General features: G+C 41.4%; 1 protein-coding gene across 2 annotated transcripts in view; it reads left to right on the forward strand.

Annotated features, from left to right (window-relative positions):
• The window catches only part of ADGRD1 (adhesion G protein-coupled receptor D1), a 245,556-nt gene that overhangs the window by 187,396 nt on the left and 33,012 nt on the right, over window positions 1-25,148 (forward strand). For both annotated transcript variants that reach the window (XM_034791144.1, XM_034791146.1), the window contains 2 exons: window positions 1,173-1,239; window positions 13,653-13,744. In XM_034791144.1, coding sequence (XP_034647035.1) covers window positions 1,173-1,239; window positions 13,653-13,744 — 159 coding nt within the window. The remainder of the gene's footprint in view (window positions 1-1,172; window positions 1,240-13,652; window positions 13,745-25,148) is intronic.

Below are 25,148 nucleotides of genomic sequence, written 5' to 3' on the forward strand. Positions count from 1 at the left end.
GCTGTGCTTTGTCAGAAGGATCCAATAATGCAGATGCTAGGAATGTCTGTAGTAAGAGAAGAGATGATTGGCTGATTAAACAAGTTTAATCTTAATTAGTAAACCAGATTTAGAGATGGTTTTAGGATTAAAATTCTGAACATTGAGTATGGGGCATTGTAAACAGAAAAAGCAAACTGATCTGAGAAAATACCATAGGGCCTAATCCTGCAACAATTTAAGCACGTGAAAAAACTTTATTTTGATGGGTAAGGTAATTCATGTGCTTAAGTCATTACAGGATGATACAGGCTTTGTTAAATGAATGGATTACTCCTTATTTCTGTTTTTGTCCATTCCAAACTGAAGATGTAAGAACTAAGCCGAAAGTTGCCATCCCCTTTCTCTCTCCCCAGCAGCCTGAAGAACAAGAGAGGAAGTCTTAGATTTTGTTCTTGCTGCAAAGACAATGGGAATCCTCTCTTCTGATAAATACCATATTACATGGTGCAGCTGCCAGAATGGACAGTTGAATTAATATGCAAACTAGATACCAGTAATTTGGGCTTGAATAGAGACTGGGAATGGCTGGGTCATTCCCCATGTTAAGTATCCTCACACCTTTTTTTCAACTGTCTGACATGGGCCATCTTGATTATCACTACAAAAGTTTTTTTTTCTCCTGCTGACAATAGCTCATCTTAATTAATTAGCCTCTTAGAGTTGGTAGGGCAACTCCCACCTTTTCATGTTCTCTGTATGTATATATATCTTGTTACTATATGTTCCATTCTATGCATCTGAAGAAGTGGGCTGTAGCCCACGAAAGCTTATACTCAAATAAATGTGTTCGTCTCTAAGGTGCCACAAGTACTCCTGTTCTTTTTAGGTATTCTCTCTCTCTGTCTCCTTCACACCATCTTGAAGCACCCTGGAACAGATAATTGCAGGCAGACTTCCCTATGCAATATACAAATCCAAGAGAGAGCTTGCCGGAGACTCCTTGAGTAGGAGGAGTGGGAGGAAGCAGGAGGATGCAATTAGCTCCATCCATGTTTCCGGTTTTAGAATTTCTCAGCCATTCTGTACCATACTTTCTTCTCCTTCTCATTAAATGCATTGCTAATTAAATGACCTCATGTTTGATTTTGCAGCAGTGAGTAGATAGTAACCATTCTGCTTTCTCCCTGCAGTTGCTGGCTTTCACTGGAGAACGGCGCAATCTGGGCTTTTGTGGCCCCGGCATTGTTTGTAATTGTGGTATGTATACTTGCTGCTACCAGCCTCTTATTGCACATGTGCTTCAGTCCCACAGTGCGGTTTTACTTGAAGGCACAGGCCTAAATTCCATCCTCAGTAACACTGGGCAGCCCCGCGGAAATTGATGGTATTGCATGGTGTCGGTCTGAACTATTTTCTTTCTGTTCGTTCAAATGCCCTCGTTTTACTTTGATTGTCCTGTTAGTATTTGTTTAGGTAGGCTGATTCCTACACTGTTAATTTCACTAGTCCACAGTGCATGTCTCCATGCTGATAGGCCTTAAGCTGCAACAGTCACTGAAATTCTAATGGGAAAAATTACACAAAAACCTACCAGTAAAGCCTGCTGTATTCTAAATGTACCTATGTCCCTCCAATCGAATGCTATAGGCTAGATTCACAAAGGGACTGAGGCACCTAACTGCCACTTTAGGTGCCTGTATCCCAGAACCAGACATGCTGGTATTCACAAAACCACTCCTCAGCTGCCGATGAACCCTAAATTCACTTGGCACCTAAGTTTTTGTAGTACGTGCATTACTGCCCCACTTTTGGTGTCTGGATGCCTAAGCCCCAGTGTGATTCAGAAACCCGGGGAAGAGAGCTCTTCCTCCGCTAACTCCCCAGCGGGCCCAAGCTGGGCAATACTCTCTGGTCATGCTTACCAGATTGGTCCCCTCACCTGTGCTCACAAAAATGGCTGGAGGTGGGGAAAGAGGAGGAGCAGGAGGCACGCGCCTGGGAATTGAACAGGGCTCTCCCATCACTCACCGGAGTGCTATAACCCCGGTGTTATGGGATATTCTGATGTGGGGGCTCCCTCAGCCTCTCCCGTTGAAGCTGTGCCACCATGAGAAAGACTCCATAGCCTGGTGGTGAGAGCACTCGCCCAGGATCCAGTCCCCTTGAGCCAATGACTCTTATCCAAAATGGAGCACAGTCTGGGGGAGCCTCACATCAGACTATCCATACCCCAGTGCTTAGGGCACTCACCTGAGAGGCAGCAAATCCCTGTTCAAAGTCCTTTTCCCCCTCAGGTAGAGGCGGGACTTGAAGCAGTCTCCCCCTTCCAAGTGCTCTAATCACTGGGCTAAAAGTTATGAGGGAGGTCTACCGCCACCTTGCAAGGAATTCCTTAGGTACCTCCTGACTCCAGGAGAGGTTTCACAGCTGAGACTCCCAAGCAGAGGAAGGTGTGTCCCTCCAGCCGGGATTTAGGCACCAAGCTCCCTGATAGCAGTGAGGCTTAGGACATGCCCCCTCTCCTTGGCATCTTCCATGGGCTAGCTTAGGCAGCTACCTCCCTCAGCATGCTGGCTTTTGTGAAACCCATTCTTAGGCACCTATTTCCCTCCATCCGTTGCAATAGGAAGCCTGGGGAGAGCTGAATTCGGGATATGTGAAGCCCAGTCATTTTCTAAGTGCCTAAAAATTAGGCATGTCTGCAGAAGGACCTGATCCTAGCACGCTGACTCTGATCCCATTCCAACTTTGAGGCTGGTCAGAGTTGGATCCAAACTTCTCAGCTTAAGTTCATCTCTCTAAGATGAATCCAAAGCTTCTCCTCCTTTGAGGAAACTTGGGTCCAAATTCAAACTTCATGGTTCATTTCTATGTATGAAGTTCCATAGCCAGAACCTCAAAGTTATTTAGGTGCCTACCTTCAAAACAATGGGATTGTTACTAAATTGTCCTTAGTGTTTATGGGACCAGTGGTCTCACTCTTACTCATACAAGTTATTCACATGAATAATGATTTTCAATGTGAGTAATGGATGCATAGTTAGGCCCTATGTTATTAAAATAGCAATAATATATCTTTTAAATACATGTTAACAAAATATTAAAAAATGAAAAGTTCCGTATTAGTAAAGTATCTTTTTTCCCTCTGGTTTATTTATACACAGCATAATATGCAGTATTTGAAATAAGAGCATAGCTACAGTACTTTTAATAAAACTATTTATTATGAAGCTATGACTAATCAAGTTATAGGAAAATCACAGATACTACTGTATGCAGCTATTAAAGCAATAAAGTTTATGAATTTAAAACCAGAAACTATTTTGTTACTAATAGTAACACTCAAATCAAACTATGGTGGCTTCCATTAAAATCTTTATAACCTTGCCTTTGCATATACATATTATTGCAGTGTTCCATATTTGTAGTATTGTGACTACCTAGGGAATAATGCAAATACCATGGTAACAGTAACTACTTGCAAGAGAATTTATTGGAATTTTAATGAGGACCACTATACACAAAGCATCTCAGATAATAGCTATAAATTAGTACCAGAATACAGACTTGTGATAATGTATAGTCCCTGTAGAAATAAATGCCTAAGAAACATATAGTAATAGGAGAGAGAGATTTAGACCAATGCCTGGTGATGAAAAGTTCTATCTGGCATTATTATTCACAACTGCTTCTTCAGCTACTAAGCAAGCATCAGAAACAAGCCTTCGTCACTACATAACCTGGGCGAGATTTGAACTAACACTCTAGAGGCGCATGGATCCACATTTCTCTCCTGAGCCATCCAGTGTTTTAAAATACATATTCAAATGTTCAAAGTAAATATTTAATGATCAATAAACAGAACAAAATCTTTGCCAAAATAGTTGCCTGCTGAGTACAGGTTTCTACTGCATTTGCTGGAGGAAACAGTAATATTGTAAATATAAAAGTGAATTAAAAACGTTCAAAGCAGAGGTTATTAATGTGCATGGTTTAAGCCATCATTTATTACGAATGCTATGACTGGCAAGAGCAAGAGCAACTGCAATCCTCCTTGGCCAATGGATTTTGATGTCCGAGGAGAGAGAGGCGGGCATAGAAAGAAAATACCTGCAACCCACTTATACGGTGGATGCCTTATATTATATTTCATAGGCCAGATTCTCTGCCCTGCTCTACTCCCTTTGTACCACTCTGGCAGTGCAAAGGGATCAGAGACTGGCCATGTCCCTCCAGCCAGGGATACCCCCAGCTAATGTAGCTGGAGCCTAAGCATCCCCCTACACCACAGGGAGTTGCTTAGGATCCAGCTACATTAGCTGGGGGTGAGTTATTGGTGTGGCCAGAGCCCCAGCTGTTGGATAGTTATTGGGGGACACTTACCACCTGGTGGAGATCAGAGCAGCCCCCACATTGCTTTTAATTCTGAAAGGGTCAATGGTGGGGACATTTGGCCAAAGATACTAGAGGCAAACCTCTGCTCTTATGAACAAGTGTACTGGGATCATTAACGAGTGTGCAGAACAGACAGCTCTTGGATTTTTAAATGCCTCATCAAAAAGATCCCCACACAAAGCAAACTACAGGGCATTGAGTTCCTGCACCTTAGAGGGCTGAGTCTCGGCCTTCACTAGTATTCAAATCTATTGTTCTTAGCATGCCTGGGTGTTCCAAACGTGGGGCTGTGCGCCCTCAAATCCCATTGCAGTCAGTGGGGTTTGGGGGCACTCAGCACATTGCAGAAATAGGTAACAAATGACTAGATTCCCACCAGTGGAGTTCTGCGGAAGGTACCATATGGCCTGCATGGTCCCCTTCCCTGTAACCGTGTGTTAGAACTCTACAATGATATGAGATTCAGGCTGTTCCTTCCACTTTGGCACTACAATTTAAACGCTTGGTGAAGGAATGGCTTGTTAAACCAGGCCCGTTACATTCAGATGGCTGCTTTGGGTACATCTGTCGGTTGTAATGATTTTAATCTTTCCAGAGAAGAGTGCAGGTTCATGACTCAGTTACTGATACACGAATGTATTACAACGGTTTAATTATGCCCACACATTAAATTACAGTGAACTGGTGCTTAATCGCTTTGATTAGTCGAGGAGTCAGGGTTGTTTTCCAGGATTAAGGAGAGCATTACTCTCCTGGAAACTTCTCTACAGCATCATCCTCCGATACTGTAATCAATGAGGCCCCTATGACTCCTGGAGTAGGGTTGTGGGATCAGGACAATAATGCAAATGAGAAGTAGATAGAAGTGTGGTTACTCTAATCAATAGGTTTGTGTTAAAGGCCTTACTTTGATTTTTAAGTGATGAGTCCAGATTCTGGGCCATCTTTGCTGTTGGAGAGGGGCTGAGTGGCACCCTGGTCCAGGAGCTCTATGCCACTTTCTTGCATGGACACCAGCAAGGGGTCTGCAGTGGGGACCTGCAGGAGAGAGCAGGATGGAGAATGACTGGAGCATACTGGCAATGCCAAACTATACCCGTCCCCCACAAACTGTGCCTTCTGTGCACATTAAGGGAGCACAGCACAAAAATCATGCCCCCATTATTTCCCTGGTGGAGCAGCAGAATGGGGGCATCAACTTTACCATAGCGGGCTAGAATAGCAAAGGAAAGTTCCAGGGAGATGCCCCCAAATGTTCCTGCACCTACAGAACCTCCCACCCATTGCGTTTGAAAATGAGCATTGACACAGGCCAAGAGGAGAGCTGCACATACAGCAGGTGCGGATAGTCAGCAGGTTCACCACATCACAGCATTTTACAAGCATTTAAGCTCCTACAAAGGGCTTGATTCAGCATGGTAAACTAGAGGGATGGCAGTTGGTGGTTCCACTGCTTTCCTCTAGTGGGGCTGCAGCCAGGGATCTGAATCAGGACATTTCATGGGCAGTGTAGCCCAGCCTGTCTCCCACTCACTCCATATGCTGTGAAAAGTCCTAGGGAAGTTAATAGTGATGGAAGTGCTTGCTAGGACTCTATAGACATTTAACAGGCAAGGTGAAAAAGCTCATGTCTCAGTTTTACAAGCTTGGTATGTTGACGTGGCAGAAACTGCCTCATACCAACAGCTTAATGATGAGATGAATGGCATAGCTGAAGAATCCCATGTGATAGGCAGAGAATTTCTCTCTCCTGTAAAAGGAAAGCACAGATGTACAAGTGACAGGTAGGTGGGTGGCAACGGGTGGGGAAGAGTTGGGGGAAGAGCCCTGGGCTTTGTTTTCATAACAGGTTCATTTTTTTTCTTGCGTGCTGTAATTAAAGCTGACCTAAGCCCAGGTGTAGACATCGCCATGTTGACAGAAGAATTCTTGTCTTGACCTAGCTTCTGCCTCTTGGAGAGGTGGATTTACTAGAGCGACAGAAGAACCCTTTCTGTGGCTTTAGTAAGTGTCTAAAGTACAATGCTGCAGTTGTGCCCCTGTAGCATTTCTAGTGTAGAGAAACCCATAAAAAATGGTGAACAACTGAAATAATCCAATAATCAAATTGTTTTCTCATTGGCTCAGCACTTGCTGTCTTGCTGTGTAGGAAATGTGAGGCAATCGGCATAATCAAGTCCTCCTAAGGCCTAAGCGAATGCCCAAAGACAGTATTAAATACAAAGGGGAAGATGGTGAAGAACTTACTCCCGGGGTGAACTTTGACATGAGTGGCACTATTCGTCTGAGTAATTGCTCACCCGTGTGAATTAGGGCTAAACTACCTGGCCCTAACTTTGTATTTGTTACACGGTATTCTTGGCAGGACAAGTTATATTCTTATGTGGATTCAAATATTTGGAGAAAGAAAGAGCGAGCCAAATGGAGGGAGAACAAATGAACTGGGGTATTGTTCTTATAATAATTTGCAAAATATTCCAAATCCAGCTCAGCCCAAAAGAGCAGCAAACTGTGCCAGCTGAATATTCTACTTGAAAAACGGATTAATACCCTAGGGGATAACAGCAGGGCTAACTTGTCTTTTAAGTGTGTGTGTGCGCGTGCATATTTGTATTTAGTCATCCTGTTATTTAGCAGCAAAAGCTCTTTAAGTAGCAAACTAGCCATTAGCTGCCTGAAATGTTGTTTTGCTAGGAAAGCATGGCTTAAAAGGCAGTACTTAAAAGCCTGACTGCTCCCACCCACAGGATTTCCATGGTAGGGGGCTTCGACAGAGGAAAATGGCATATAGGCAATCATTCCCCTTTGCAGCCCCCTCCCCCACGGACTGGGAAGGGGTGCCTCTCTCCCCAAGATCTGTGCAGCTCCTAGGCCTCTGCCTGCCCCAACTTCTGGTTCATGAGCAATGCAGAGGCAGTGGAGCCACGCTACTAAAGCTGCTTCCACCAGGAGCTGCCCCCTTAAAAGGGAGTTATGGAGTGATGGGAGTTGCCTGTGTTAACTTTTAACAACGCCTCCAGTAGTTTCCCCATAAAGGCAACAAATCAACCCACCACCTCCCACACTCTGCCCACATGTGGAATCGCAGACCCAAAAAGTGCTCGCTTTAGGATTTGAGGCAAGGGACATGAGGGGATGGTGCCATGAAGAGTTGTAAGGCACCCCTTTAATCCCTACATCTTAAGCCTTTAAGAACATGAAGAAACCCCCATGCAATATCCTGAAAATATCTAGCTTTGCTATTAGCTCTTTCTACTGATTTGAAAAGCAAATTAATCTTTGTCAGACTGTGCCCAAGGAAACATCTCTCCAAAAGAATCTGTATATTTGGAACAAGGTAGTAAAGACTTCTGGCAGACGGCTTTGTTCGTTATCAGCCATCTGTCTCCTTCCTGTGTTTTCATACATATGATAGAATTAAGGCAATTCTAGTGAAAACCAAACTCCTGTGCGTACTATGTGATGGGCAGTAGCAAAGACATTGATCAGACCAAGAAGGTAGCAATCATGCTGGGGAAAATTTTGGACAGTAGTTTGCTGGTTCTTTATGTTGCTTTGCCATAAATCGTTACTTTCCTAGGCTGATCACATCCATCCCCAGTTACAAGAATTTCTCTTCAACAGCAATTTTGTAGATGAGTGTGCACATCTGAGTAAAAGATCATCACAACAAAGAATTCTGTCCCATGTTGACATGGGCTAATTGCTTTTTCATTAGTGGCCTGGACATGACATTCCTTTGGGAATCGGGGCTCTCATCTCACCATGCAATCCATGCCTACAAATGGTACTTCTTTGTAAATACTAAACACTGAAGGCAACTTGATGACGCACTCATGCTGAATAGTACCTAGTACCCAATTCTGTAACAACAACAGCTAGCTCTTACACAGCACTTTTCATCAGTAGGTCTCATAGCAATTTACAAAGGAGGTAAATATCATTATCCCCATTTTACTGATGGGAAAACAAAGGCACAGGGAGATGAAGTGACTTGCTCAAGGTCACCTAGCAGGTCAGAGGCAGAGCTGAGAACAGAACCCAACATTCCCAAGTCCCAGTACAGTGCCCTGTGCTGCAATGCCTCCCTCCACGGACTTCAAGGTACTCTTTATTATGAGTAAGGGAGCACCTAGGGGCCAGAGTCTGCTAATCACAGATCACTCAGCGGGCCCAATGTTCCACTCTTGTTCTCATTACGTAGTGCCTTGCTCTGCAAGTAGCCCCACTGATTTAAGTCAGTCTGCTTGTGGAGTGGGGAGGCAGAAGTTGGCCCCTAACGCTTAGAGGCCCTGAAGCAAGAAGGCACTTAAGCATATGCTTAACTTTAAGGAGGCAAGTAGTTTCACTGAAGTCAAACATGTGCTTAGGTGCTTTGCTGGATGGAGGCACAACTGAACAACTCTCAGGAGTTGAGCTTTCTTAATTTTATCCCCATCAGTGCCTGAGCACTAGCACTTTTTCTTAAAAGTTCCTTATTCTTTTTTCTATTCAAAAACATGCAGCATTTTTGAAAGAATTAAACCGATGATAAGAAATCAAATGTGAAAAACTAAAGCTAGGAAAGACAACCAATAAGGGTCTGATTAGACCTTTCCATCAATGCCTGCTTTACTGTATATCTCCTCCATTCCCAACTCTTCTGCCATGCCCTGACCTGTGATGCAGAACTCCCATGTGTGAATCCTTCTAAGCTACACTCATGAAAATCCAAAGTAATTCCCTTTAAATCAATACAATGAGCCCACAATTGGTCTGGGGTAGCTGAGAGCAAAATTAGGCCCCTTGTTCTTCCAACTTTGAACATCCATCTGCTTTAACGGATTAGCAGCATATGGAAATGCAGAACATCCACTACAGATTTCCCAGGTGATTTACCTCTTCCAGAATAACTTGAGATGTTAGTGTTGCTATTAATGATGTTGCGATGGTAAGAAAATTAACTCATCCCCAGAAAATACATTAAAGCTAAGGAGGGGTGAATCTGTTCAGCTAACCCCCTGAAATTTTGCTTCAAACTCATGTGAAACCTAAAAGAGTTTGTGTTTTAAAGAAGCTTAGTCAATGGATTTAATTAACTTAATGTATTGGAAACTTTTTTTTGAATGTGTCTGCACCTTCCAGGGTCTAGAGTGGCTGCAGAAGTCCCAAAATGCCAGGCATAAAGCTTTGTTCGTGGAGTTTCTGGACTGCACAAGAGAAGCAACAAAAATCTAATGAGATTTGGAGGGAAACTGGATGAAACACAAATAAATTCAGATTAAAAATTTAGCTAAATAAAGGAAAGAGCCTGTTTCTGCCATATGTTGTAGACTTGTATTTCAGATGAACAACCCTCAGATCATTACCCACCTCTAATTGGAACCTAAGCCCCATTCCTGCTTCCATTGTAGTCAATGGCAAAACTCCCACTGACTTATTTTAGAGGCAGGATCCTGCAGTTAAGCCACCCCTAGATACCTGTGGGAGATTTGACAAAGGGTTGCAGTATCAGGTCCCGCAACAGCAGACATTCCACTGCAATTCCAGTTGTGGGGTCAAGCCCTTGCTTGCCTGTTAGGGACCCCTTCCCTTAAACAGAACTACTTGCATAACTAAGGAGTGCAGGATGTGGCCCATATACTTCAACTTTTCAGAAATTGGTCCTGGGAAAAAAGTCTCATAAAGAAAAAAAAGTGATGCTGAAAGGACTTAGAGACAGCCTGGGTTGCCTTTGTAACTGTGGTCCCAATCCTGCAGTTTTCACTCAGGTGAAATGTTCTTCAGCCTTATCCAAAGCTCATTGAAGTCAACGGGAGATTTGCCATGGACTTTGGTTTGCCTGCCACTCCCATTCACTTTTCTTAGACGAGCAGCTGCTCATCACCGCCTAGGATTTGGCCCATTGACTTTAATGGAAGTTTTGCCCAAATATAAGCCCTGTAAATCAGGAGAGCTGGCTATTGTTATTAACTGTGTATTTTAAAAAGCAGTATAAGCAAGTTCCTGAATAATTATAAGGCAGAATAACTGCAAATGTGAAGCCAATTCTGGCCTTTCAGAAAAATAAGAAATAGGAGCAGCATTCAATTCCCGTATCTAAACGTTTATTCCTCTAGCTTGAACATTCTAATATGTGAGGCTTCTGTATGTGTGTGTCTCCCCTCATATTGGGTTGTAAATCTGCAGCAATTTTAAGGTTGTGTTATTTTGTAGGGTAAAATACAATGGTGTTTTATCAACCCAACATTCTCCTATTCATATTGTTGACAAGGTATTTATGCCAGATGTCAAAAAAATCATTGGTGGAACAATTCAGTGGCTGTATTTCAGTTTCATATTATAATTGGAGTGCAATTGCTTCCATACTTTGCTTGCTAGCACATTAGATATGAACTTCTTACTTTATTAATCTGTTTATTCAGGCTAGATGTGAACACTAATTTCCCAGAATACCTTATCTGCTCTAAAATGACTTCTTAACCTTCTTGCACAAAACTCATTTCCTGATTTAACCCAGTGTTTTGAGAGAGCTTTCCTCCCCTGAGTATTGTAAGCAAATCCAAACTGGAGTGCAATTAGGTTTGGGAATATTGGACATTTCAGCAGATGCAGGGTACAATGCAGTAAAATATGGAACTGTGGAAATTTAAGAATTTCTTTGCTAATTTTATGATGGGTTTTTATTTTTTGTAGTAAGGTCACAATGTTCTCTTGCTATGTGATAGCAATCTCACTGACATACAGCAAAGGGGACATGGTGACAGTGACTTCCCAGGAGAAGATCAAAGAACTAACATTTCAGAGGTCCCAAAATATCAGTGAAGTTCAGGCTTCAAATAGTTTCTCATTTATATACAATTCTGAAACTGAAATTCAGCTACAAACGCTAAACATTCCATGTTTTAGAAAACAGGTTTTGTTTGCATTTGCTTTGAAAGTGCAGTCTACTGGACTTACTCACACCAGTGGTTCTGATAACTGGATCGTATGGTCCATATTCAGTGTGGGCTCAATTCTGCCAGGTGTGGAGAATTTTCTGATTGATCCCACAACTTACATTGAAGCTAGTAGAAGTTGAGGACTCTCTGCTCTTCTCAAGGAACAGTCAAGCACCACTGGGGGAACAGACCCTTTTCACTGAGCCCGTACCACAGCAAACCTTGCATTGGCTACAGTGGGAATTTTGCTCGAGTAAAATCTGAATAAAGACCTTAGCCATTGGCTTATTGGCTTCAGTTGGACTCTCACATGAATAAGATCAGTACGATTTGACCCTGTGTTTGTGTGCAAATATATGAACTAGAGATGGGGGACCAAAACAATGAAATCCTTAACACATGCTGAAAATGTCATCCACGATTAAAAGGATATGCAACGCGAAGGGTTTCAGAACAGATGGAAACAGCTTACATTAAAAGGTAACTAGAACTGCTTCAGTGAATGGTATACATGTCGCATGAAAAGTAAGCTGCTCATGACTGCCCCTTACAGCCTGATAAATAAAAGAAAATTGTATTTCCAAATGATGGGGGAGGAGACAGAGAATGTCCAAATTCCTGTTGAATAATATTCAGACTATTATCCACCTCCAGGGAGCTGGACCAGGATATTTGTTTATGAATGAAAATGGATCCAGTCCAAAGTGGGATTCTTGATTTCCTACTACCCGTCGTCCTGCAGTAATGATGGGGCAGATCCTCAGCCGCTGTGAATAATCATAGCTATGACTGGACACACAAGCTGAGGATCTGCACCGGTGTGTCTAAAGTTGACAAGAAACGGGGCTCGGGAGCACCGAAAGAAAAGATCTTGAGACGCCTCAGCGGTCATTACACTTTAAAAATCTTAAATATTTTCTCATTCTAAAAATCGTAATTAAAGCACAAATGTACAAATAACGACTTCTGCTCATTTTGGGGTGAAAAATAATTAGTAGCAGCCACTACAAACTGCATCCTCCTCCTCCTCCTGTTCAGACCTATTCTATTCTTCTTTCTTCATGGTACTTACTCCATGGTCAACAACACACACTGTAGTTAGGGTTGTCACCTTTCTAACGGCAGAAACCGGACCCCCAAGGCTCGACCCTGCCCCTTCCCCCAAGGCCCCATCCCTGCTCCACCTCTTTCCCCAGGCTCCTCCCCACCCCACCTCTTCCCCCCCGGCCCTGCCCTTGCACGCCGCAGCCTGGGAGCAGTCTGGCCCAGGAGGTGGTGGCGGCTTGTCAAATGGCACCCGGACACACAAGCCGAAACCCGGACTGTCCGGGTGAAAACTGGACAGGCGGCAACACTAACTGTAGTTGGTGTATGACTTTAGACTAGAAGGGGGAAGTGTACTTTCCCTGCCTCCCAGCTCTCTCTCAAAAAGCTAAGGTCTTTTGACAGCAAGAGTGTCCCTCCAATAGCAAAGCTTCCTCTTCCTTTTCTTCACCTCTGACTCTCGCAGGGATGACAAACAATCCTTTGTTCTGTCTTTCAATGTCAATCTTTTCAAGATTCCCTGAATTTCTGGTGGGAATTCTTTTCATTGCATGGATGTTTTTCTGCTGGGCCTGACATCAAATGCAGCACGCCTTTTGTGTAAAGTAGAGTTCAGGCTTAACATTTTTCCTTAATTCTATTTTGAAATGTTCTCATGCCAACATTGCAAGCAAATTTTGGTAAGTGGCAAGAATTCAGCACTGAAATTCTAAAGGAAGGTGCTTTCTAAAACACAAACGCACACACATTACAGTTTTCATGGCAAGTTTGTCAGCTACTGGTATAGAATAGGGTTTTTTGGCCTTGCAGTTTTGGTCAAATCCATACTTCTGATGATGGGATGCAAAGTTTCTAACTAACTAATGGTCAATTCTCATTCAGCACATCTAACCCAGATCTTAATTTGCAGATAGTGAATATCCATTATAAAAACAAACAACTGCCCCCCCCGATAAGATGCTTTAAAAAAAAAAAAAAGTGGTCCAGATCCTAGCCCCCCACTTCTACTGCTTTGTGGGTTTAGGTTTCTTAGAATGTCCCCTGCACAAGGGAATTTGTGGGTGGTACAGAACTGCTACAATGGAATCTAGGGGGAAAGAGTACAAGCTACCAGAACTATCCTTGGGACCACTGTCAGCCAGGCCTAAGTAAAAACAGACCAAAATTATAGCCCTATGGTCGGAAAGTTAATATAAAAAGCAAAAGTTATCCTTTTCTGCTGTATTTGTAGAACACAAACTCAGTGCACTTTGCATCTCTGACATATTCCATGCTCATTTCCCTGCCTGAGTCCAGTTTTTTCTTATTTAGGTCAATATTGGCATTCTCATTGCTGTCACCCGAGTCATCTCGAGAATCAGCGCAGACAACTATAAGGTGCACGGAGATGCCAATGCATTCAAGTAAGTCATTCTCATTCACATTACTTTGCAATAAGAGAATCACCTAGAACTATGTTATGTCATAGATGGATATATCATGTGCTCATCTCCGTACATTGGTAGGATGACTCAATAGGAAAAAAAACCAAACGGTCACAGTCAGCAAGTTAACCCCCCATTTTAATGCAGCCACTGAGCAACTGCTGTGGAAGGGGGAGCAGAGCTGGAGTTAACCCCTTGTTCGCCAGGAACTAGGTAGTTTCCCCTACCATCCCATCACAATCCCCTTCACATAGCGACTCATGATTGTGCCTTCTACTTTGGTTTCTTTCCCCTTAGAGAATAACTACATTCAAAAGTACATTGCACAGAATGCAACGATCATTTAATTAGTTTACACTGGACTATTTCAATACCCCCAGGCTTTCTGAAGATTATCCTTGATTTTGCCCCTGACTCAACAAAATATTTAAGTATGTGTTTACCTCTAGGTCTATCCCTGTTCAGAAAAGCACTTAGGCCCATGCTTAACTTTAAGTTTGAGCTTAAGTCCTAATGCTCATATATCAAAGCAGTTTACACACTATAGTAGTGGCCTTTTTGATGGCCTAGCCAAAACACTGCCTTAACCATGTGCTATATTAAAGTACCGTCCCATTGACAGAAGTTTGGAAGTGACACTTTAAATTAGCAGAGAGGTAGCTGTGTTAGTCTGAATCTGTAAAAAGCAACAGAGGGTCCTGTGGCACCTTTAAGACTAACAGAAGTATTGGGAGCATAAGCTTTCGTGAGGTTCTTACCACGAAAGCTTATGCTCCCAATACTTCTGTTAGTCTTAAAGGTGCCACAGGACCCTCTGTTGCTTTTTACAGATTCAGACTAACACAGCTACCTCTCTGCTAATTTAAAGTGTCACTTCCAAACTTCTGTCAATGGGACGGTACTTTAATATAGCACATGGTTAAGGCAGTGTTTTGGCTAGGCCATCAAAAAGGCCACTACTATAGTGTGTNACAGCATTGTACAAACCATAGAGACATTCTTGTGTTTCACTTAAATTCAGTGGGCTAAATTCTGCTGTCAGCTGCACTTGTGCAACCCCATGGGCTTGGATTGAAGTTTAGAATTTAGAATTGGCTCCATGTGTTCAGACAGCAGAGACATATCTAATTTAAAGTAACAGAGGGTCCTGTGGCACCTTTAAGACTAACAGAAGTATTGGGAGCATAAGCTTTCGTGAGGTTCTTACCACGAAAGCTTATGCTCCCAATACTTCTGTTAGTCTTAAAGGTGCCACAGGACCCTCTGTTACTTTAAATTAGATATGTCTCTGCTGTCTGAACACATGGAGCCAATTCTAAATTCTAAACTTCAATCCAAGCCCATGGGGTTGCACAAGTGCAGCTGACAGCAGAATTTAGCCCACTGAATTTAAGTGAAACACAAGAATGTCTCTATGGTTTGTACAATGCTGTATCTCCTAAACATGCTTTCCTCCAAATATAAAGAGGGCAGACTGAAAGATTTAATGTGTCTATTACTGAGTCACTCTAAAAATGTGTTGACAATTTACTTTTTATGTTTCTGAGCCATGATGCACAGAACACTTAGGATTTGGTGCGGCTATCCTGAAATTGTGACAAGAGTCATTTTATGATTAAATTACTCACCTAATTTTTAAAACGCCAGCAACTTTCCAATATTGGTGGCACTGATCTAATTAAAGTGAGTTAAGTTATTGTATATCTTCTGGAGTGAAGGGAAAAACAGTAAATATGTCTACACAAAAATCTATAAGATAATTATTCTGTAATGAATTCAAAACACTGGAAATTAAAATGACTGGTGATTCTAGCCTGGCTGAGTCCCTGTGACCTTCAGAAACATGAAGGAATTACGGTACCTAAGGAGAGAAATGGCCATCTCTGCCAATGACTATTTGTATTTTCCATTAGAGCTATAAAATAAAGGAACAGTCTCCATAAATTAATACAGGCTATAAAGATACCATTGAGTACCTAGATACTTTGGTGACTGGTCAATATATATTGAGAGAGAGAGAGAGATTGAGAAAGAGATTGATTATGAATACCATAGAAAGATGTATAAATCAATACATACCATTGGTATCTTTATGACACTTGTGAGCAGTGCAGATGGAAGCACAGTAAAGTGCAAATGAGTAGAGCTTAAGGTCCGTCGTTTAAATAACACTAGGGACAGAGTTAGAATGCCTGACACACAGACCGAACCTGTGATTTTTTTCCTTTGTCCTGCTCTAGGCCATTTTGGGGTGTGGCCATCCACGAATCTGTGCATCCAACCTAAGTCTGCCTCTGCCATTATCCTTACTGTTAATAGTATACTGATGACATAGATAATTATTTCTTATTAATTTTTCAGTATCCCAAACTGTTCTAGGCACCTGGCAGCACAGACAAAGATGCAGTTCTTTCTCAGAGCATCTTCTAAGCTTATTTATTATCATTTGTGTGGCAGTGGCATCTGGAAGTCCCAGTCAGAGACCAGGACCCCATGGTGCCAGGCACTGTTAAAACTGAACAAAAAAGCCCCCAGAGAACTTACAATCCATTTCAGACCTGACATAATGAGGAGGATTTAAAAAAAAACAACAACAAGGAGGTGTGGCAGGAGGATGCAAAGCAGTAGGATCATGAAGTTATTCAGTTAAGGACTGTGTATATCATGGTAGCACAACTCTTCAGTTAAGTATAGGTAAAATAGATATTACAGAGGCAGGGTAGGTGAGGTAATCTCTTTTATTTGTCCAGCTTCTGTTGGTGAGAGACACATTGGTCCAATAAAATATATTACCTGATGTTCTGTTCATTCCCTCTGGGCACCTGGCATTGGCCACTCTTGGAAGACAGGATACTGGGCTAGATGGACCTTTGGTCTGACCCAGTATGGCCGCCTAGTCTCTCTAATATCTCTAATATCTCGGTACCAACATGACTACAAGCAGGCTGCAGACAATAATGTAAAATAGATGGGTCATTGGCTAATTTCCTGTGGGTGTTATTGCTGAAGTGGGTCTTCAGGAGGGGTTTGAATGAGGAGAAGATAAGTGGCTTTCAGGACCAGATCCTGGAGTCTTAATTCAGCAAAATAGTTAATCATATGCTTAATTTTCAGTTAAGGCACAAGTTTGTGTGTGTTATTGCTTTGCTGAATCAGGGCTTCCATTATTAGAAGGTGTCATGGAAAAGAGCACTGATGTGGGTTGTTGGAGAAATGAGGCGTTGAACCTGATACTAGTAGCAAAATCCAATTTCTTGCATTTGCAGTTAGTATTCCTTGCATGCTTAGGAGAGATTATACATTTTGTGTTATAGGAGAGACCACCCCTTTCATATTGCAGTTTTTCCAAGAAGAAGAAAACTATCCCACCAAACTGAACAGGATTCTCTGGTGTTCTCACAACTGCATGGGAGACTTTTTTCAGTATAAGTTAAGAACCTAATACTAGAAAATCCTAGATGCTGATTAGCTGATTTATTATGTGAGCATGTTGGAGTGAGTGAGCATAGCAAGCTGAGACAATGACACAGAGCAAAAGGGAAATCAAAATAAGGCAATAAGCTCTGTAGTTTCCATCAAGCTACTGTCACCAAGGACTACAAGGTAGCGTTTGAGTCGACAAGTTCAATCACTGTGGGAAGAAATCACTGAAGGCTGCAAAATGCTTCATGTAATGGCATCCTTAAATAAAGGGCCTGTCAGGCATCCATCTGGATAGTACACTTCATTTGACATTAGCTGTGGTGGAAAGCATATGATGTTAGAAAGAATTCATTAGGTGTATTTTTAGAAAATGCAGCTTGATTAAAATGGCATAACGTGGTTTTTGCAAGGCAAGGAAGCACTGAAAACAAGTTAGAGACTAACACATTTATTAGAGCATAAGCTTTCGTGGACTACAGCCCACTTCTTCGGATGCGGGCTGTAATCCACGAAAGCTTATGCTCTAATAAATTTGTTAGTCTCTAAGGAGCCACAAGTACTCCTGTTCTTTTTGCGGATACAGACTAACACAGCTGCTACTCTGAAACCTGAAAATAAGTTGCAATTTTTGCTGCAGTTATGTATTGTCTAGGGGGAGAAGGGGATTTCGCAGGCATGTGAAGTGCTCAGGGTATCAGAAACCATCAGACAAAGGTGAAAGGATAAGAATTACAATACAGGGGAAATTGTGGTACCAGGGAAGGTCTGCCCAGTGCGGCGAATTGCCCTAGCTAAGGGGCAGAAAAAAGGGGAAGGATTTAACTTGTGTCTTTTCAAGATGGGAAGAAATTAAAGACAGGGAAGCCCAAGGAGGAATGCTGAGTTTTGTCTGAAAGAATTTGGATGATGATATTCAAATAGAAAGATTTCTAAGTTGGCAGGTGATAGTGAACTGGAGGGCACAGCGCAATGAATGGAAAGTGAATAAGAGGTGGAAGAAGGAATACAACAGGGCTGCCAAATGCTTGCTCGCTTTTCCTTGGTAAGAATATAGGGCCAACATTTACAAGCGAGGATGTGTAAAATATGTATATAGGTACCTAAATAAGTTGCCTCATTTGCAGAAGTTCTCAGCACCTACAACTCCCATTGACATCAATAGGTCCTTAAATTCCAACATCCGAGTCTGAAAATTCTAGCCTGCAATTCATATTGGAAGGGCTCTTCAAGCCCACCTTCTTCAAGGTTTTGCTGCCAGAGGAAAACTTTAACCAGATTGAGGAGAGCTGATGTGCTATGTGAAAAGAAAGCCAATTAAAGGGATGTTTTGTGGTCCAAATTAAAAAAAAAAATCAAGTGATGGAGCCTCATGACAAAATGTAAAAGTTAACAGAGAGAGTAACTGCACTAGAAGCACATTTTAGATGGTACTTGGAACATAAAATAAAATAAGAGAGATATTTCTACTTAATACAGGGCCCAAGGTTCCAAGGTACCAAACACACTGCTTACAGTGTCCTACACTTCCACTGAGTGCATTAAGACTGGAAGGCACTTAGTGCCTTGAAACATCAAGGTAGAGGTTATCTGAAGTACTTGATAGAATAAGAATGCAGTCATGATCACGATGATACCAGTCAGAAAGGATAATATATTGGTAGAGATGTGTTGGTTTGCCCATGGTGTATTTAGGTTCCCTAAAGTTGAAGTTACTTGGCAATGCAAGTGGATATTACCAATGGGAACTTGTTTCTCTTGGCAACAGACAGTAATAAACTGATGGAATTATTTACAGTAACTGATCATGATTTTCCATACGGCAGTGATTTGAGTCAGCATGCCGATTGGATTATAACTACAGAACAGCATATGCCTGCTCTTTGCTGTAAGTGCAACATGCATTGAAGCCGTATACTAGTTGGGCAGTTTGCTAGCTCCTCCTGCCTATGAAATACCCCAGTATAGTTCTTGTTCAGAAAGCTGGCATTTGCTTTTGGCAAACTGTATTTCCTCAAAAATTCAACTTTATGGGAAAAAATCCTGAATTTCGAAAACAAAACAGTAGTACAAGAAAGGAGAAGGAAGTTGCTGTCTGTAATATTTAGAGTCTAGTAGTTAAGTGAATCAGCTGCATGTCTTGTACAATATTTAAATTCCTCTTGCAGCATAGTGCAATATGGGTGAAGTGACCTCCTCAGTTATAGTTGTTGCATGTCCCAATGAAGGGAGCAGACATATCCTTAGCTAATCAGTTTACCCCAATTTCAAAGACATAAGCCAAGTGCACCATAAACAAACCCCTATGAACTAAATATAAAAATCCCCCCCAAATTAAAAAAGAAGAATTGTCTGAAGTTCAGGAAGAAACATCAAAGAGAAAAACTCATGTGTCTGTGGGATGCAAACGTGCAGGAATCATGGCAAAATTACCCATTTGAAGGTCCAATGCTTACGACACTTTTTGGAGCAAAAGGGGGGTAAATTCAAGATGTCTGGTAATCTGATTCCGGTAGCAGTCCCGATATTAAATGTGTGGTAGTTAGGTTCTTTTTTTGGTCACAGTCTGGGCTTGTATCAAATCATCTATTCCTGCATGTGAAAATACTCAGAACTGGTCACTTTTATGGACATCTAAGGGGTGCCTTAATTCTAGCACAGCAATACAAGCTAGTAATTAGGTCTGAGTGAAGAATTTCTCACAATTGTTTATTATCTGAATTTATTCAGTTGTTTCTTGAATTGTTTACTGATGTATGGTTTGTTTACAAATATTCAAAATATGAACTCTGTTGTGGTTGGTCAAACAAGTCACACAAGCACTTCCAGCACAAATAATTTAGTGTATGAATTCAGATGTTGGTTTCCATGAATATTCTTGTTATGCCTTTGTGATTTGCTCCCTCTGAACATTTTTGCCACTAAAACTTCATCACTTGAATCCATTCATAGTAAGCAAACACAGAATGGGCACAAGCGTGGCTGAAGGGAATGCACTGAAATATTTAAAGGAATATTGATAGACTATTTTTTGCATTTTCCACCTAGCTCAAATAGGGTGAGTTTCGGGAAAGTACTTAAGCATGTGCCTAACTTTAAGCACATGAATAGCCCCACTGAGGTCAATGAAATAGATGAGTTCAAATGGGATTACTCATGTGCTTAAGTATCTTCCTGAATCAGGGTCCTACTGAACAATTAAAATAAAAACCTCGTCTTTACTTATTCATGCAGTATGCAACTTCTTAAATGCAGGGTTCACACAGTTAGAGACACTAAGTATTGCCGCCTTTTTGTTTTATACATGTATCCACTTAATACATGATGTTAGAGCTAACTGAAAATTTGTAGACAATAGTTTTCTGCTAGAAAATGCTGATTTGACCAAATTGAAACATTTAATGCGAAGTATCAGTTTTGTTGAAATTTTGGTGGGAAATTATCAAAATGTTTGATTTCAATGAGGGTGAAAGATTTAATTTCAACTTTATCACTTTTACTTTTATATTTTGTTCTACCTAAAATTATTGTCAAATCAAAGCACTTTGACATTATTGAAAGGTCAAAATGAAATATTTTTGAAATATTTCATTTTGCCAAAAGTCCAGAGATTTAGAATTTTCGGCCAATTCAGGTGAAAACCAAATTTCAGTATTTTCATTCCCTGAGAATTTTGACCACCCCTATATGGAGTAGCTGATTTTGGATGCAAATGTAAGAGTTCAAGATCTCAGCTGGGGGAAGTTTGGGGTGAAATATTGGATGCTGAAAGAAAGATTTCCCCTAATGAGAACTTCAGTTTTTGTTGAGCTAACTGGGCACAGGACATGATTTTACAAAGCATTTAAGCACGTGCTTAAGTGTTCTGCTGAACTGGGGCCTTAATGGAGTGGACATACTTCAGTTAAGATCCCACTTGCTTAACTAAGGCACCAAATAAGCACCTTGAATCTGTTCCAAAGCCCATCATAGTCAATGGAAAAACTCCCATTGACATCCACTTTTCAGCACCTAATTGAGGGTATTGGGTGAGGGAGAGTTGCCTTCATATACTAGGAAGAGGAAAGATGTCCAGTTTGACTGAATTGTCATAAACAAAGGAGGTTTTTATCTGATAAAGTTTATCACGTCATCATTTTCATCATATAAGTGGGGTGGCTCCTGAATGTATTTGGGTTAAAAGAATATGCAGTTTTTCAAAGACTTAATTACAATACACCTCTACCTCAATATAACACTGTCCTCAGGAGCCAAAAAAATCTTAGCGCGTTATAGGTGAAACCACGTTATATCGAACTTGCTTTGATCTACTGGAGTGCGCAGCCCCATCCCCCCAGAGCGCTGCTTTCCCATGTTATATCCGAATTCGTATTATATCGGGTGGCGTTCTATTGGGGTAGAGGTGTACTTTCAGGAGATATAGTGGACACATAAATGTAAATACGAAATGCAAAATTTCTCTCCCCATCTCTATTTCCACAAAAGTGGTTTTAGGCTTGAAACAAAGCTACTGGGCATAGCTATATCATTGCGCTTTCCAGCATGCTCAATTTTGCACCACATTTGTCCCACAGATAGAGTTTCATTAGCTTGCTCTCAAATAAACTGCCAAATCAAACTCTTACTGAATGCTTCCCTACTGTCTTCTCAGAAATGGTCCAATGAGTTGGAACAATCAGTATCATTTGTATAAAATGTAGACTTCATAAGCTAGTGAACCTGAAATGATAGCTATCACAATCAGCCAAGGAGAAAGCAATTACAACATACCAGTAATTAGAAAATTTCTCTCTCACACACACAGCGTTTTACTTTGTTTCACTACACGCATTCTCTTTGTCCTGTGAAGCTCAATGTGCACTCAATAAAATGATTGAAACAGTCCCTTAGATCTCTATAGAGGGAATAGTTTTGTCCCCCCGTTTTGTTAAATTAATGATTGAAATCAGGAATAGTTAGTTTTCCCATGAAGGCTTGTAGTATAGACCCAATTCTGCTCCCATTGAAGCGAATACAGATTTTGCCATCAACTTCAGTGAGAACAACCCCTATGTTCCCTTTCCCAGAAAACTCTAAGAAGGATTTAGGATACATGTGTCCATTTGGATATGTTTGATACAGGAGTTACATATGTCCTGTTATGTGTTGTGGTTCACATGATCTTGATCCAGATTTTTGAAGGAATCTCCAACTCCTAAATTAGGTGCCATTGCATTAGCAACCATGCAGAAATGTGTTGGGTTTTTTTTTGAGAGACTTACTAAATTCTAAAAATCTAAACAGGCATAAAGGCACAGAAAACAAATGCCAAGATATCTGATGTTGTTAAATCCTCCAGCTAAAAAGAGGTCACTGGCTTAATTGAATAAGTGCTTTATTTTTTCTACTTACCTAAACAATTTAAAAAAAAGGAAGCCTTGCATTTTCTAATTTAGAATAGCTGCTCTGTTATCTATTTACATTAGCTAAATATTTACAGCTAAATCATTCACACGCTTTTCATTTCCTTGAACTATGCATTCTTATTTTATGATAGGGGACACCCACACATACAGTCTGTACACAAACACCCTCATTGATGGCATAGCTATTTGCGAGGGGTTTGCCAAACGTGTGGAGTTGCTCTTGTTCAAAGGCCTTGTAAGAGAGCTTTTGTTGGTACACAGATATGTTTCCATTTACTGTGTACGGGGCAGTGGATAAGGGCGCCTCTAGTGGTCTGCATGCCAACAAAGGGAGGCAAGCAGACTCTGCATGCCAACAAAGGGAGGCAAGCAGACTCTGCATGCCAACAAAGGGAGGCAAGCAGACTCTGCCATTTACCATTTGCTAAATTATTTGCACATTCTTGTACACAACAGAATCCATTTCAGAGACATTTCCCTTAGAAGAAAAACAAGAAATGGATCCCCTCAGCTCATTTAAGCCTTATGTTTCTGTGTTTTGGATCGAGGCTGGAGTTCCTGGTGGGATGCGATGCCATGGGAACCAGTTAATATAACCTCTTTGCTGGAGTGGGAACATCTGCCTCTCCCCTGCCCTAAAGGTAGTGCTGGTAGAAGGTGCCATATTGTTATCTGAGGAAACCTCCTGTGCATCACTGAATCAGATTACCAGAGCTATCATATTCCTCGTGCTGATTTGGTGTCACTATGAGACCTCCAGCACAGCTTCCTATGGCACCAGTTGAGGCATGTAGACCTCTATCCATTAGGAACTGCACTGAAATCCACTAACTCAGTGGTGCCCAAACTTATTACACAGGAGGGCCACATAAACATAAGCACAACCTCGTGTGGGCCAAACAGATTCTACATATTAAGTTTTAAAGTTCAGCTTGTTTCATATATATTTAGATAAAAACAACCTATGTACAGTATTGTCTATTTACACACTTGCGTAAACTAAAATGATGTAAACATGACAAAACACTAAAGAATCAGCTGTTAGCATATTGTGTTGAAGCAGGTCGTGGGCCTTATGAAACGCTCTGGTGGGCTGAGTATGGTCTGTGGGCTGGGCATCGCTGCACTAACTCATTGAGATCCCAGTTTTAATGCCTAGGCCATCGAAGAATCACAGAGGTCACAGGGAAAACTTTCATTTATGTAGCTTTTAAATGTAATTTAACCTACTTTTTGGTTGTTTCAAAGAATAAGCAGACACAGGGTTTGACACAGTGCCCATGGAGATGGTGGGAGACCTTCCTTTGACTCAAATGGGAGCTGGATCGGGCACCCAATAAGCAATGCTGACTAAAGGTGAAAAAAACTCTTAGAAGGTAGAGAAACCAGTAGGCATTAGAAATACAGGTCTGTCTCATCTTACGTTGGGGTTACATTTCGCGGTCAGCGCGTAAAGCGAAAACCATGTATAGTCAAAATTGCATTGAGTGTAATGGCAGGCGGAATCGCCCGCAATACAGGAACAGTATTTAAATTGTTATTTTTCTCTTTTTCTTTCTTTTTTGTTTATTTTTGCCGACCGCATAAAGCTGAATTCGTGCATGTTAAATGTGCGTAAGATGCGACAGACCTGCATAGTGCATCCAGCATTTGCTGCAAAAACTGTTCAGCCAAGCTGAAAACATATTCAAAGAGGTGCACGAGACCTGGAAATGGTAATTTGCTCTTTATGCCACCAGGTACAAGGACTCAATATATTAGGAGCAATGGAAGTGGGAACTGTGCAACAGGATACATGAGTGCATACGCACACAAGCTATTCCTCTCCTATGTCAGTTTTTAATTGTGTTCTACATTTTAACTTTTGGTGTAGCTGCCAGCTTTGCATTTGCTTTGGATTTTCCCTGCATCTGTCAGTATTCATTGCTAAAGTTTTTCTTGCACGATCAGCTTTGGTATGTTTCACACAGAAAGTTTTTCTAACTTGATAGATAGGTATAGCGATTACTAAAGTTATCTTCTAACAGATGTCACTAAAAGTGGGCTCTGCTCCAGCAGCTCACAATGCTGCACAAATATATAGGGTTCGTCCGTGGACTCGAACCTTCCAAAGCACTTTGCAAAGCCATAAATTCTATCCCAGAAGCATAATGATTGCATTAAGGCAAATTGCACATCCATTTAGTCAATAGTATATTGCCTGTCATGGTTCTTCCTGCCAGCCTTCAGCATTTCACATCTTTCTTTCTTTCTTTCAGCACAGACACCTTTTGTCTCAGATTAGTGTAGTGTGGGCCGAATCACATGATTATTTTTGCCAGCTTTGTTTGTTTCTTTAAGCAAGCATCAATCAATGAGATACTGCTCTGTATATTTGTCTCCTTTTTGTAAATGCTCCCACAAATAAGATGAAACAGGAGCTGGAAGACTTCTTTAAAGATTATCTTAATTCATCCTTTTGCCCAGTGTCTACTGGTCAATTACAGCACCTCTTGGAAGCAGTAGATTGACCAATAGCAGCGTCTCTACCAAAGGACTCCCTCCATTGGCCAGAAGGT

This window comes from Trachemys scripta, chromosome 15, assembly GCF_013100865.1.
Source record: "Trachemys scripta elegans isolate TJP31775 chromosome 15, CAS_Tse_1.0, whole genome shotgun sequence".
Lineage (NCBI taxonomy): Eukaryota > Metazoa > Chordata > Testudines > Emydidae > Trachemys > Trachemys scripta.